Source organism: Elephantulus edwardii, unplaced genomic scaffold (assembly GCF_000299155.1).
Source record: "Elephantulus edwardii isolate Elephantulus edwardi_28Jun2011 unplaced genomic scaffold, EleEdw1.0 scaffold00453, whole genome shotgun sequence".
NCBI lineage: Eukaryota > Metazoa > Chordata > Mammalia > Macroscelidea > Macroscelididae > Elephantulus > Elephantulus edwardii.
In genome coordinates, this window is record NW_006400203.1 from 606880 (window position 1) to 620156 (window position 13277).

General features: G+C 41.1%; 2 protein-coding genes across 2 annotated transcripts in view; one reads left to right on the top strand and one right to left on the bottom strand.

The window, feature by feature from the left end:
• Positions 1-3908: 3908 nt before the first annotated feature.
• The window catches only part of LOC102845032 (pre-mRNA 3' end processing protein WDR33-like), a 111041-nt gene continuing 101672 nt past the window's right edge, over positions 3909-13277 (bottom strand). Inside the window, exons 18-21 of the mRNA XM_006902809.1 lie at positions 13118-13275; positions 8219-8475; positions 6274-6489; positions 3909-4138 (exon numbers count right to left, since the gene is read on the bottom strand). Coding sequence (XP_006902871.1) covers positions 3909-4138; positions 6274-6489; positions 8219-8475; positions 13118-13275 — 861 coding nt within the window. The remainder of the gene's footprint in view (positions 4139-6273; positions 6490-8218; positions 8476-13117; positions 13276-13277) is intronic.
• On the top strand, positions 10185-11819 carry LOC102875255 (NADH dehydrogenase [ubiquinone] flavoprotein 2, mitochondrial-like). The gene is made up of 2 exons (XM_006902804.1): positions 10185-10196; positions 11073-11819. Exons 1-2 carry the CDS (start codon positions 10185-10187, stop codon positions 11817-11819), a joined length of 759 nt encoding a protein of 252 aa, XP_006902866.1.

A 13277-nucleotide genomic window follows, 5' to 3' on the forward strand; every position in this document is an offset into this window, starting at 1 on the left:
GGAGGGTAGAGAGAATAGTGCAACAATGAATGAATGGAAACCCAAAATCTCTGTAAATGTTTATGAAAATTAATAAAATATAATTATAGGAAAAAAAAAGAGCTTTGTTAACACTGAGCTAAAGCTGAGAGGTTGAAGATCAAAGAGTTTATAAGCTGTCCTGAGGAACTTTAACCTGTTAAATTCCCTAATAAATCCTATCATTCTGAGGATGGTTTTCATAATTGTGTGCAGCCACTAACAGATTAGTGAACTCAGTGCAGAAGGGCATTTAATATTGACAAATGATGACCATATCGGACCTCTTAGAAATTAGATTTGTCATGTTCTTGACTGGGACCATCCACCCTGTGAAGTTAGTAGAGGTCAGACCAAAGAAGAACTCTTTATAGTTGGTATAAGGAAGCAGGATCCATTGCAGTAACTCCAGACTAAAGGATGTGTGTAATTTTGTATTAAGGTGCTTGGGAAGTACAGTTCAGATGGTTACTTTTATTGCTACACAAAGGAGGGAAGAAAAGCCACTTCTATCACCTTGCACATAATTTGTGTTAACAGTTTGTTTTATTCCATGCACTCCAGTTGAGTTGATTCTGATTTATCAGGTTTCTGAGGCTGTAAGTCATTATGAAAGAAGACTGCCCATCTTTCTCACATGAGTGGCTAATGGATTAAAAACACAATGGATTAAAAACACTAACCTTTGGGTTAGATACTTCTAAGGGGAAAGTTAAAATCATTCAGGTATGAAGGTCAATCACTAGAAAACCAAGGGGTGAACTGTGATGTAGTGAGTTTATTGTTCAAAATGGCTTTCCTAGACCACTGCCTTTGACTTGTGCCACATGTCTGAGCGTTATAAGGCCATTGTGCCAAGTACGACTCATAGGGAACCTGTGAACAACAGATCTGAACCTATCCTCATCAACTCTGACACACTTGAGCCCACTGCTTCAGTCACTCTGTCAATCCATCTCAATAAAGGTCTTCCTCAACTTGCACTGACCCTCCACATTTCCTAGTAACATGCCCAAAGAATGTGAGAAGCAGCTTTGCCATCCTTGCCTCCAAGGAACAGTATGGCTGCACTTTTCCCCAAGATCTATCTGTTTGTTCTTTTGTCAGTCAATGGGATATTCAGCACTCTTCTCCAACTCAAAGGCATCCATCTCATAGATGATTCTGTCATCCTTATTCTGTCCAGCTCTACGACAAACAGCAAGGGACTGAAAAGATCATAACCTGAATTAGGTGCACCTCAGTACCACAAACTGACATCACTGCTTCTCAGTACTTTGGAGTGGTCTCTGACAAAGACTTGCCCGGTGTTATACATTTCTTGTCTGCTAGTAGCAAGGGATGTGTATCCAGTAAGATGAAACTGTTGACCATTTTAATCTTTCTCCATCTATTATGATTTTATCATGGTGAGGATTTTTACCTTCTTGATATTGAGATGCAATCTGTATTCAAGACTTTGATCAAGTCTTTGATCTTCTGCAGCAAGCATTTCAAGTCCTCCTCACTTCCAACAAGCAAAGTGTGTCATCTGCATGACACAAGTTGTTGAGTCTTCCTCAAAGATTTGTTCAGCATAGATTAACAGGTATGGAGAAAGGATACAACCCTGACACCTTTCATGGTTTTAAACCACACAGTGTTTTTACTCTTCTGTTGCTTGCACACAGCTTCTTGGTCAAGGGGAGCTCTGGTGGCCTAGTGGCAAGGAGCTGCAACTACAATCCCAGAGGCTCATGGTTCGAATCCACCAGATGCTCTGCCGGGGAAGGAGGGACAATCTCCTCCTGTACCAGTCAGATCTGATTTGACGGTACTCGCACACAAAAATTTAAAAAAAAAAAACCAAAACAACAACAGCTTCTTGGTCTAGGTCTAGGTTTTACAGGAACATAATTAAGTGTCCTGAGATACCCATTCTCCGCAATCTTAAGATCCACACATTCAAATGCTTTTGCATATTTGACAATCTCTTGGTATACTCTGCTTTCAGCCAGGATCCATCTAACATCAGCTCTGATATCCCTGGTGCCATGGCCTCTTCCAAACCCAGCTTGAACTTCTGACAATTTTGTATCAATGTACCATTCTAACCATTTTTTAATAACCTTCATCAATATTTTGCTTGCATATGATGTTAATGATACTGTTTGATAATTTCCACATTCCACCTGGTTCAGCAAAAGAAACAGAGCAAAGAAGCAGTAAAGAATGTATTTCAAAGCCAAGGATTCCTACACCAGTCAGACAAAGACTTAGAAGAAAGCAGCAAGAAAGGAGAACCTGAGACAGCAAATCTAGGACTGCCAGTCAAAGAAGCCAAGGCCAGCAGCCTCTGCATACACATGGAAACCTTGACGGGAGGTGGTGTGGGTGGGCTGGGTAGTGATGAGATGCCATAATTGGCAGGACAAAGAAAGCTTTGTAACACTGAGCTGAGCTGAGAAACTGAAGGTCAAAAAGCAACCAGGCTTAGTAAGCTGTTCTGACTATCCTGTTTCCAACCTGAATTGTAACCTATTAACTTCCCTTGTTGTTGCTGTTAAGTGCCATGGAGTCATAGGCGACTCATAGCAACCCTTTCATCCTTTCTCCAGGTTCACAGGGTTTCCGAAGGCAAGCTATTACAGAAGTGGATGCCACTCCTGCTTTGAAGCTTGTTTTAATTGAGGAGCTCCACCAAACACTGTCCACCATGGGTAACCATTATTATATTTGACACATCGTAATGGTTAACTCCCCTAGTAGCTCTATAATTATGGGGAAGGGGGATGGGGAGGATGTTGGAGAAATAAACGTCAGTGCAGAAAATTCCCTGGGTTATTTCACATTAGATTTTTGGTAAGGCTTTCAATCTAAACTGTACCAAAACTTTAAAACTTAAAATTAAAACAGAAAGATCTAGTTGTAGACAAGAATTTCCTGGTTTACTCTAAGTTAGAACGGTCCCCTGAGGTGTAGTGCATATGGAAGTGTGCTGCTAACCTCGAGGCCCCTCCTTTGCCAGTCTGAATGCTCCAGTGGCTCTGTGGGTGAAAGATGGACACTGTCTGTTCCACCCCCCCCCCCCAAGTCCATTCAGAACTGACAGCAATGAGTGTAATTGAAGAAATTATTGAACAGTTTTACATAATTAAATACTTTGATTCATTCCTTTTCAACTCCAATTTTTTAAATTACTTAGTCACTTAAAAGCAAGAGTAAAATTCCTCTCCTCATCAATAATAAGTCAAGTCTTCACTTAGAATCTCAGCCAGGATAGAATCTCTACTTCGATTATCATTTGCCAGAGCATGTTTAACACTTTTAAACTAGTCTGGAGTAGTTTTAAAGTATTTCTTATTCTACAGGAACATTATGATAGAATTGTCATATGAGAATTTGTAAAAACAAAAGAAAGTTTTAAATGACTTAGAATATCCCATTAAGTATGATTGTGTAAGGCAATAAGAGTATTTCACAACTCGTCATTTTCTGTTAATTTTTGCGCCATTCTGTATTCATAAAAAAAAACAACACCATATCTTTTCCTCTGACAAACTGTACATATACAAATAAATTTCCAATTACACATGAAACTAAGTTTGTAAAGGGGATCCATGTTTCATGACACTTACAAAAAACACCAGAAAGGTACTAGCTTTTATCTTCACACAAACAGTGCCAGGTTAGGGCAATGGTGATGGGACAGGACAAACAAGGTCAGCTACTATGAACACTCAGCAGCAGTCTCTTCATCTTGAGCATCTCAACAAGGATGCACCGATCAGTTGCCGCAGAAAAGAGTTCAGGGATACCACTGTTCAGTCTTCCTTTTGTTTCTCTTGATGAGTCCACAAAAAAATTCTTAAATACTATCCAGAGAGGCCAGGAATGCTCAGCTTCAACTTTTATCGGCCCCTTCCACCACCCCTTGACGCTCCTCGCCTTGGTGGGCCAGAGTTCATGTTACTTCCTCTACCCCAGGTATTGCCACTCCTGCCCCCTCTAGAAGGGGCACCACTACCTGGAGGACCCCCAAAAGGTTCATCTCGGTGGTACCCATCACGATGATCTCCATCCAAGGAGCTGGGGCGCCCAGATTTGGGCAGTCTCTGGGAAGTTCCTGGACCCCCTCGACCTGAAATGAAAAATTTATTCCACAGGTGACTCTTCCTGGTAATAGACATTGCTGATCAATACTTCAAAGTATAAATAATGACTTTGTGGTGAAAATTGGACATTCTAGATCTTTCCTTCAAAAGTTCTGATGTACATTAGCAATGACATTCAAAGCACTGAAAAGTATGCCTGAGAACCCAAACTGACTATAGGTGAACCTTCATCATCCACTGTCTACTAGCTCTCAAGATGGCTTTGGTCAGCTCCAAACAAGCCATGGCCCCAAGACTATGACAGATGAAAAGGAAAGGAAGTCAAAGTGAAAATGGGAAGTCATTTCTGGGATTCCCTCACCATACCTCTGCTCTCAGGGAGATTTTTTTGAAGGGCTTTGGAAAATGCTGACTTGACTTTGGTATCCAACTGCCAGACAAACCAGTTGCTATCTCACTGCCTGGTGACCTCATATATACATCATAGTGGAACCATGCTTTGCAGGGTCTTCCTTCTAAAGTATCTCTTGGTAGAACAAACACTCCAGCATTCTGGTCAGCAGCAAAGTACATGAAATATCTGTACTGCATAGGAACTCTCTGGAAAGAATTGTTGTTGTTATGTGCCGTTGAGTTGTTTGCAACTCATAGCGACCCTATGTACAACAGGCCTAAACCGTGCTCTATCCTGTGCCAATCTCATTGCCTCTGACACACCCATCCTGATTACCCCAGTCACTGAATCAATCCACCTCATAGAGGGTCTTCCCCTCCTGCGCCGTCCCTCCACTCTACCCAGCATGATGTCCCTCTCTAAAGACCTGTCTCTCCTTACAACATGTCCAAAGTATGTCTCTAAAATGTTAATTACAATCAAGATCAGCATTTACAGGACCAATACAGGGTCCCTCAGTTTCTTTTTAAAATAGCTATGTGAATTATTTCCAGAAAAATAAGAGCATAAAAAGAAAAACATTGAGTTTTGGTATTATTTCTCCTAGAGATAACTTTGTATCAGGTAAGAACAAACAAAAATACTAAGATTTTGTTTTCACTTTTCTGTCCTGAAATGGAAGAATTCTGCCCTACCTGATGAGAAACTCTCAGAAGAATTTATTTAAGGGAATTTGAATCCAGTTGTGATGAAGAAGTTAGAAATAATAGCAAAAACATCATCTGGCTTCTCAAGAAGCATCATTTAAAAAAAAAAGAAGCATCACTTAGGCCCACAGAGGGTTCTGAGGTAACAAAATTGCGAGCCCATCACTGCACATTATGGTATGTCCTTGGCCATTAGCATAAGTGGTCCCAGTAGTTTTTTGAGTATTCATGAAAGTCCAAGATTATACTGACCAGCAACAAAATGCACTCTAGGCAAGGAAATCTATCGCTTAATACATTGGATTTCTGAGAGTTTCACTCTAAAGAACCAAAAGCAAAAATGTTCTAATGATAAGACTTCAAGGACAAGTAGTTAACTAGAGGTTGGAGTAAAAGGTTAGTCTTGCTAACAGTCTCTAAACCACATTATATAACTTGCCCAGGCTAACCTACAAATGAGAATTTGCTGGGTACTGGTTCTGTCTAAAGGTCAGTGCCACCTATAAAATAAAGACCTCAAGTTTTAAGTTGTAGAAATAATCTGCTACACCCAGGGTACAGTCCTCTAGATCATATTCCCTGGGGCTTTTGCAACAGTTGGACCTCAATGTTCCTTCTGGGCAAAACTAAAAAACCATATTAAATCTAGGAATCTTCCTTCCCTTCCACAAGGATGGATGTCTCAAGGGTTTCACAGGGCATCCACTTGTGAAGGGCAACAGGAATTTCACTAGAAGTAAGTAAGTGAAGCAGTGAATGAAAAAATGGTTCCTGGAATCAAGGAGAGGAAACTTGTGCAGGGACTACGCTGTGGGTCCATGTGAGAGCACTTCAACTGGTTGTACTACAGGCATAAACAATACAGCAACTGCCACATCTGGAGATACGTCCTCCTTCACAGTCCATGCCTAAGATGACACAATGAAGAAAGGACCTTAGTCACTCATTAGAAAAGAGATGGAACAGGCTTTCACTGGGTGAGATTGGTCTGGAGACAAGGCCTTCTGTAGCAGGACTCCAGCAAACACAACACCTGGACCTATAACCACTAGTGTCTTACCTTTGCCACCTCTATCCTCTGAAGGCCCCCCAGGGGCTTCCATTTCTCTGTGCTCAGAAGCGCCTGGCCCATCACGCCAGGGGCGCTTTCGGGGAGGCAGCGATGCCATATCCATGCCTTGAAGAGAAGATGATCGTTCTCTACTTGCTGGTGAGTGACTATCGTGAGGCGGGTGATCAGGGCGGGGCCCATCACGGAAATGTTCATGACCAGGGCCTGAAAAAAGAACCAAGGATCCATGAGGCTGAGGCCCTGACAACCCCATTATAGAGCCAGAGTACCATTTCTATATGTGAGCAGGTGGAAATGAGGCTACACAGAATAAGCAGGACTTTTGAATGAACATTCACTCCCTGAGGACAAAGATGCCGATCCCCACTTATACCCTCGGGTCCGGAGGTTCACAATCACATCATGAATAGAAAAAGGTTCAGAATTAGAAATTAACCAAATCAGATGCTGTAACCTCTTGTGTATCAGAGCAGAACAGTGCCCACAGAGATTACAATGAGTCTAGGGCAGAAACACGTAGACTGTGGAGTGCAGGTTTTTCTTCCATACAAATTAACCCATTTTATAATGTAAGAGTAGGCAAGTAACACCACAACAAGATAAAGGTAAATAATCCAATGGAAAAATGGGCACAGGCACTTCACTGAAGATGACATTCAAATGGCTAACAAGCATAGGAAGAAATGTTCAAAATCCCTAACTCTGTGAAGAGATGCAAATTAAAACAACTATAAGATATCATCTCATCCCAATCAAAATAGCAAAATTTAACAGAACAGCAAGCAACAAATGCTGGCAAGGTTGTGGAGAAACTGGAACCCTTATTCACTGTTGGTGGGAGTGTAAAATGGTGCAACCACTGTGGAAGGCGGTATGGCACTTTCTCAAAAAGTTGCAAATAGAGATACCATTTGATCCAACAATTCCACTAATGGGAATATACGCCAAAGAGACCATAATTGCCACCCAAGCAGATATAGGCACACCCATGTTTATTGCAGCTTTGTTCACAATAGCAAGGAGTTGGAAACAACCTAAGTGCCCATCAACAAACGAATGGATAAAGAAGCTGTGGTATATTCACACAATGGAATACTATGCTGCATTGAAAAAAAAGAAACTCATGCAATGTTATTCAAAATGGTTGACTCTGGAGAACATTATGCTGAGTGAAGTATCACAGTCACAAAAGGACAAATATTGCATGGTGCCACTATTGTAAAAGAGGACTGACCTTGGGGTTGGGGAAAGACTGAGAAAGATGGGTTCAATAATGTATACTGCACTGAAACAGATGAGGGAGAAAACTGTTTAAAAGGGATGTGTGATTAGGTATTTTTGTCATGACAGGAGTCTAGAGCGATGGCTAAATGGTGGAGTGGACCTGGGGGAGGGTCTGTGAAACAAAGAATTTTTCTTTTACTTTTTCCAAGAGTGTAGTGTTGGGGGGGCAGGAGGCTTGGGAGGGGAGAAATGTTCAACAGTGAATGGATGGAAATCCAAAGCCTCTGTAAAATTTTACTGAAATTGATAATAAATTTAAATTAAAAAAAAAAAGAGTAGGCAAGTAAGGTGAAGAGTTCAGAGAACTGGTTCTCCATTTCATTTTCAGGCTAGATTTGCACTTTTAAAAAGGATTTCATTTATAAAAGCTGTTATCTATTAATATTTACCACATTAGCAATTAAAGCAGAGAAAAATATTAATTCTTTTAACAGCATTTTTCCAAACAAAACCAATTTGGTGAAAATCATGGAATTGCTTTATATTAGACAAATCTCTTTAAAGCTGGACTCTTTTTATCTGCTTATTTTTGCATCTAATTTATTGGCAGTAAAATGCTTTGGATGTCTAAAAATCCAGCCTCCTATGGAGAGAAGCTGGACGGGAAAATTATGTGAAGCCCTGAAAAGTCTCATCTGTTCTTCCTTACCTGGCTCTCTATTTCCGTCCCAGGAGTCTGGCTTCCGCCCTCCTTCAAAGCGCGGGAATTCATCAGGAGTAGGAAGTAAGCCCTTTCTTCCTCCTCGTGGTGCACCCCGACCTCGACCTCTGAGATCTCGTCCACGAGCTGCTTCATCAGAAGCATCAAAATTCTCTTCAGGACCGAAGTCTTCAGGACCAGGAAATCCATCTCTCCCTCTAGGAGGTGCACGGCCCTCAAGTCTAGGAGGAGCTCCTCTTCTGAAACTGTAATGAAATTTAAAACAAAGTATACAAGTTCATGACATGTTCACGTTTCAAGAGTTTTAACAATATGAGAAAGTATAATGTTAAATGGGAGGAAAAGCAAATGGACACTTTAAAATATATAAATTTTATATTCCCCATATTAAAAGGACGTAGGAAAAAATACAGCAGAATGTAGTATCTTAATTTTCACTAGGTTTTAAAGAACATTTTCTAAGTGCTATGCCAAGTTGTTGTTAAGTGCCGTCGAGTTGCTTGCGACTCATAGCGACCCTATGTAGAACAGCCCCAAACTCTGTTCTGTCTGTGCCAATCTCATTGTCATCCCGATTACCACAGTCACGGAATCAATCCATCTTCTAGAGGGCCTTCCCTTTCTGCGCCTGCCCTGCACCCTCCCAAGCATGATGTCCTTCTCCAAGGACTGGTCTCTCCTTACAACATGACCAAAAGTATGTCAGAAGAAGCCTCAGAATCCTTGCCTCCAAGGAAAAGCCTGGTTTAACGCTCTCCAAGACGAATCTGTTCGTTTTCTTAGCAGTTCATGGTACCCTCAAAACTCTTCTCCAACACCAAAGCTTAAAGGCATCAATTCTCCTTCTATCCTCCCTAGTCACTGTCCAACTCTGACGCGTAACGTGACTGCAAAGACCATGGCCTATATCAGACGCACCTTAGTCTGCAGAGAGACAACACTGCTCTTTAGTACTTTAGAGAGGTCTCTAAAGCAGACTTTCCCATTGCAATACATCTTTTAATTTCCTGGCTGCTGGTGCCAAGAGTGTTGATTGTAGAGCCAAGCAGACTAAAGCTGTGAACAATCTCAGTCTCTTCACCATCCATCCTGATGCTGCCAATTGGTCCAGTGGTGAGAATCTTTGTCTTCTTGATATTGAGCGTCAGGTCCTCCTTAGTTTCCGCAAGCAAGGTTGTGTCATCTGTATAATGCAGATTTTTGATAGGTCTTCTACCAATCCTGATGCCGCATTTCTCCTCATAAGAGCCCAGCCTCCTGGATGATCTGTTCTGCATACAGGTGGAAAAGCTATGGAGACAGGACACATCCCTGGCATACGCCCTTCCCAATTTTGAACCATGCAGTGTTTCCCTGCTCTGTTCTGATGACTGTCTCTTGGTTCAAGTATAAGTTTTGCAATAGCACAATCAAGTGTTCTGGGATTCCCATTCTTCTCCGAGTCAGCCACAGTTTGTTATGGTTCACACAGTCAAACACCTTTGCATAATCAATGAAGCACAGAAAGACATTCCTCTGGTACTCCCTGCTTTCAGCCAAGATCCGTATGTTACATATATCCTTTCATCTCATCCTCATCACCAGCACCTGGAGCCACATTTTCACTAATTTTATTCTCCAAGGAGTGAAATGAAGCACAGAAAGGTTAAGTCATCTATTTAAGGGTACATCCTCGGTGTCATATGGGACCTGAACTCAGCCTGTTAACTCCCCTTTACTGCTGCCTCCCTTTACCTCTTTTCATGAGCAATGACTTTTTTTTTATAATGAGTAGTCTTTATATAATCAGAAAAAAAGGAGGAAAAGCAGTGAATTCCTGCAAGCTGCACCAGATGCATTTGGGGTACCTGTTCTGCCAACCACCCTAGCCACCAGGCCTTACTCAGGAGGAAGCCTAAGAGGTCCTGAGTTTGCCCTGATGCTCCAACCCAAAGCTGAATGGAGCAGCAAGGGCATGGCTTCTGGGGTACCCACCCAATGGATAGTGGGAAACCTACCCCCTCATTAGCCGACATCTTCCCTGTCATAAATTCTGGAACTAGGAAATCATGTGGATTTTTCTTCTCTTGCTGAAGCAGAGAGCCTACAAGGTTAGCAGCAGTGCACAGACAGCTCAGGATAGAGCAGGGTTCAGAGCTACTGTACTTGAGTTGAAGAGGAATAGACGATACATAACAATGGCCCAGTGGTGAGAATTTTTGTTTTTCCTGATGTCGAGAAGTAATTTATACTAAAGTCTTTAATCTTCCATCTTGTTCATAAGTATGCCATCATGTTCTCCAAGCAAGGGTCAGCTTCAGTTGTATCACCAAGCCCATGTTTTCCAACTACTAGTCATTTTATTATTATTTTTGTTTGTTTTCAACTTTTGCATTCTCATCACTAATTCTTATTAATGAGCCTTGATTCTTTGTTCAACCAATATCAGATTGCAGAAGTTGACAGAAATCCTCAAATTCTTCATCTCTGGCTTCAAAGGCTTGTGTGTATTTATGTGAATACTAGCTATATTAATAAGTCTTCCTTGTAATGTGTATGGGCATTATCCCATCTGTACACTATGGTACAATCTGAAAATACTGGTAACATAGCTTTCAGCATCACAGCAACATACAAGTCACCTTTGGGAATTTGCAACTGACAAATGATTGGTGGCAACAGCGGAATGGGAAAACATAACGTGATCAACACATACAATAGAATGCTACTCTGACATCAGATGAAATGAAGTTTGGATATATGTCAATACATGGAATAACCCTGAAAATAGTGAAATAAGTCAGTCACAAAAGGACCAACAGAAATATATTACTTCACTTACATGAGATATTAGTTAAGTTAGAAACTAAGCTTATGGCTCCGGCCCCGAGCGGCTGCCGTCACCGCCAGTTGGGGAAGATCTATAAGAAATTTGCATAAGACAGCTGTGCAAAATGGAGCCGGAGGAGCCTTATTTGTGCACAGAGATACTCCTGAGAATAACCCAGATACTCCATTTGATTTTACACCAGAAAACTGTAAGAGGATAGAGGCAATTGTAAAAAACTACCCAGAAGGACATAAAGCAGCAGCTGGGCTTCCCGTCTTGGACTTAGCACAAAGACAGAATGGATGGTTGCCTATCTCCGCTATGAACAAGGTTGCAGAAGTTTTGCAAGTACCTCCAATGAGAGTATATGAAGTAGCAACTTTTTATACAATGTATAATCGAAAGCCAGTTGGAAAGTACCACATTCAGGTCTGCACTACTACACCTTGTATGCTTCGAGATTCTGACAGCATACTGGAGGCCATTCAGAGAAAGCTCGGAATAAAGGTTGGAGAGACTACACCTGACAAGCTCTTCACTCTTACAGAAGTGGAATGTTTAGGTGCTTGTGTAAATGCTCCAATGGTTCAGATAAATGACAACTATTATGAGGATCTGACACCTAAGGATATTGAAGAAATTATTGATGACCTCAAGGCTGGCAACATGCCAAAACCTGGGCCAAGGAGTGGACGCTCCGCTTGTGAACCAGCTGGTGGACTTACCTCTTTGACTGAACCACCCAAAGGACCTGGCTTTGGCCTACAAGCAGGCCTTTAATTTACATTCAGCTGTACATATGTCATGTCACTAGACAAATAAAGTATGCCTTGCCTGTCTACATAAAAAAAAAAAAAAAGAAACTAAGCTTATTATATTATTAATGGGGGAAAGAAGAGGGAAAGAAATTTTTGCTTAGGGGGTATTGAGTTTTTGTTAATGGTGGTACGATTTAGAAAAAATAATGAGAGAAGTATATAAAAATCATTGAAATGATCTATGAAAGTGATTCAGATGCCACAGCCAGTGAAAACAAGGGTCCTGCAAAATCAGAAACTCATTTAAAAGAGCAACTCAGTATCAGTATCAGAGAGAGACTCTTTAGAAAACGAGAAAACTTTTTTAAAAAATTCCCTCTGACAGCTTCTTTCCTTAGGCTCTGCTATTAATTCACCTTGCTGGTCATTTTATCAGTCTTCTTCCCAACATTCCTTGAGTATAGAGTTTACAGCATCCTTAGCTCAATCACTATTATTAGGAGCAGTAAAAAGTAGGAAAGAGCGAGCCACGGGATGGGTGACTTTGAGATAGAAAGCAATTTGCAGCACACATTGGAAGTTCAGCAATATGGATCTCAGTATGTCATGAAAACTCATAGATTCTCAGTTTGATTTCTTACCTGCAAAATGTTAACAGTAATAGCTATCCCACAAATTGTCAGAAATTAATGAAGTAGTAACATTAAGCACATAGTAAACACTTAATTACTATCATTACTCATTTTTTTTAATAAACTCTAAGCAAATGGATAGGAAGGAGAATTGGCCATCCACTTCCAAAATAGCAGGCCTTTGAAAACTTTATGTACAATAGAGCACACGTAGACTAGCAGGTAAGGCAACTGAGGCTGAGACCTCATGTAATGGGGTAGGTGTGTCTGAGACAGTAGGATCGGCACAGGATAGAACAGGGTTTAGGGCTGTTGTAGATAGGGTCGCTATGCGTTGCAGGTGACTTGATGTACATAACTACAAGAAGAAACAGCAAACAGAAAGTTCAAGCCTGCCTTTAAATTGTAGATTATTTTTCAGTTTGAATTCTCTTTAAGACTTTAGATAATTTTGCAAAAATAGCTTATTTGAATAATACATTTTTTTCCAATGTAAGTACATCTACTAATTCACTAATCAACATATGAACACCAAAGACTTCTAAAATGTAAAAAAAAAAAAGTTAACTAAACTTGATGGTGTTTGCTGAGAGAGAATAGCTGATAGTAAAAAGGTTCCTGTAAAAAGGGAAGGAGACAGATAAGAAACTCCAGAAAGATGACATGAAACCAGAAGTATCCATCCCACCTTTCTTCTCTGCGTCCTCGAAAACGAGAGTCCTCAACATCCCGGCTGAATCTTTCATCTCCAGGTCTTCGGCCTTCCCATGCCCCCGGGGGAACTCGAGCAGCACCCCTGCCCTCTCCTTCACTGAATTCCCTGTGATCAGGAGGAAATGGAGGCCCAG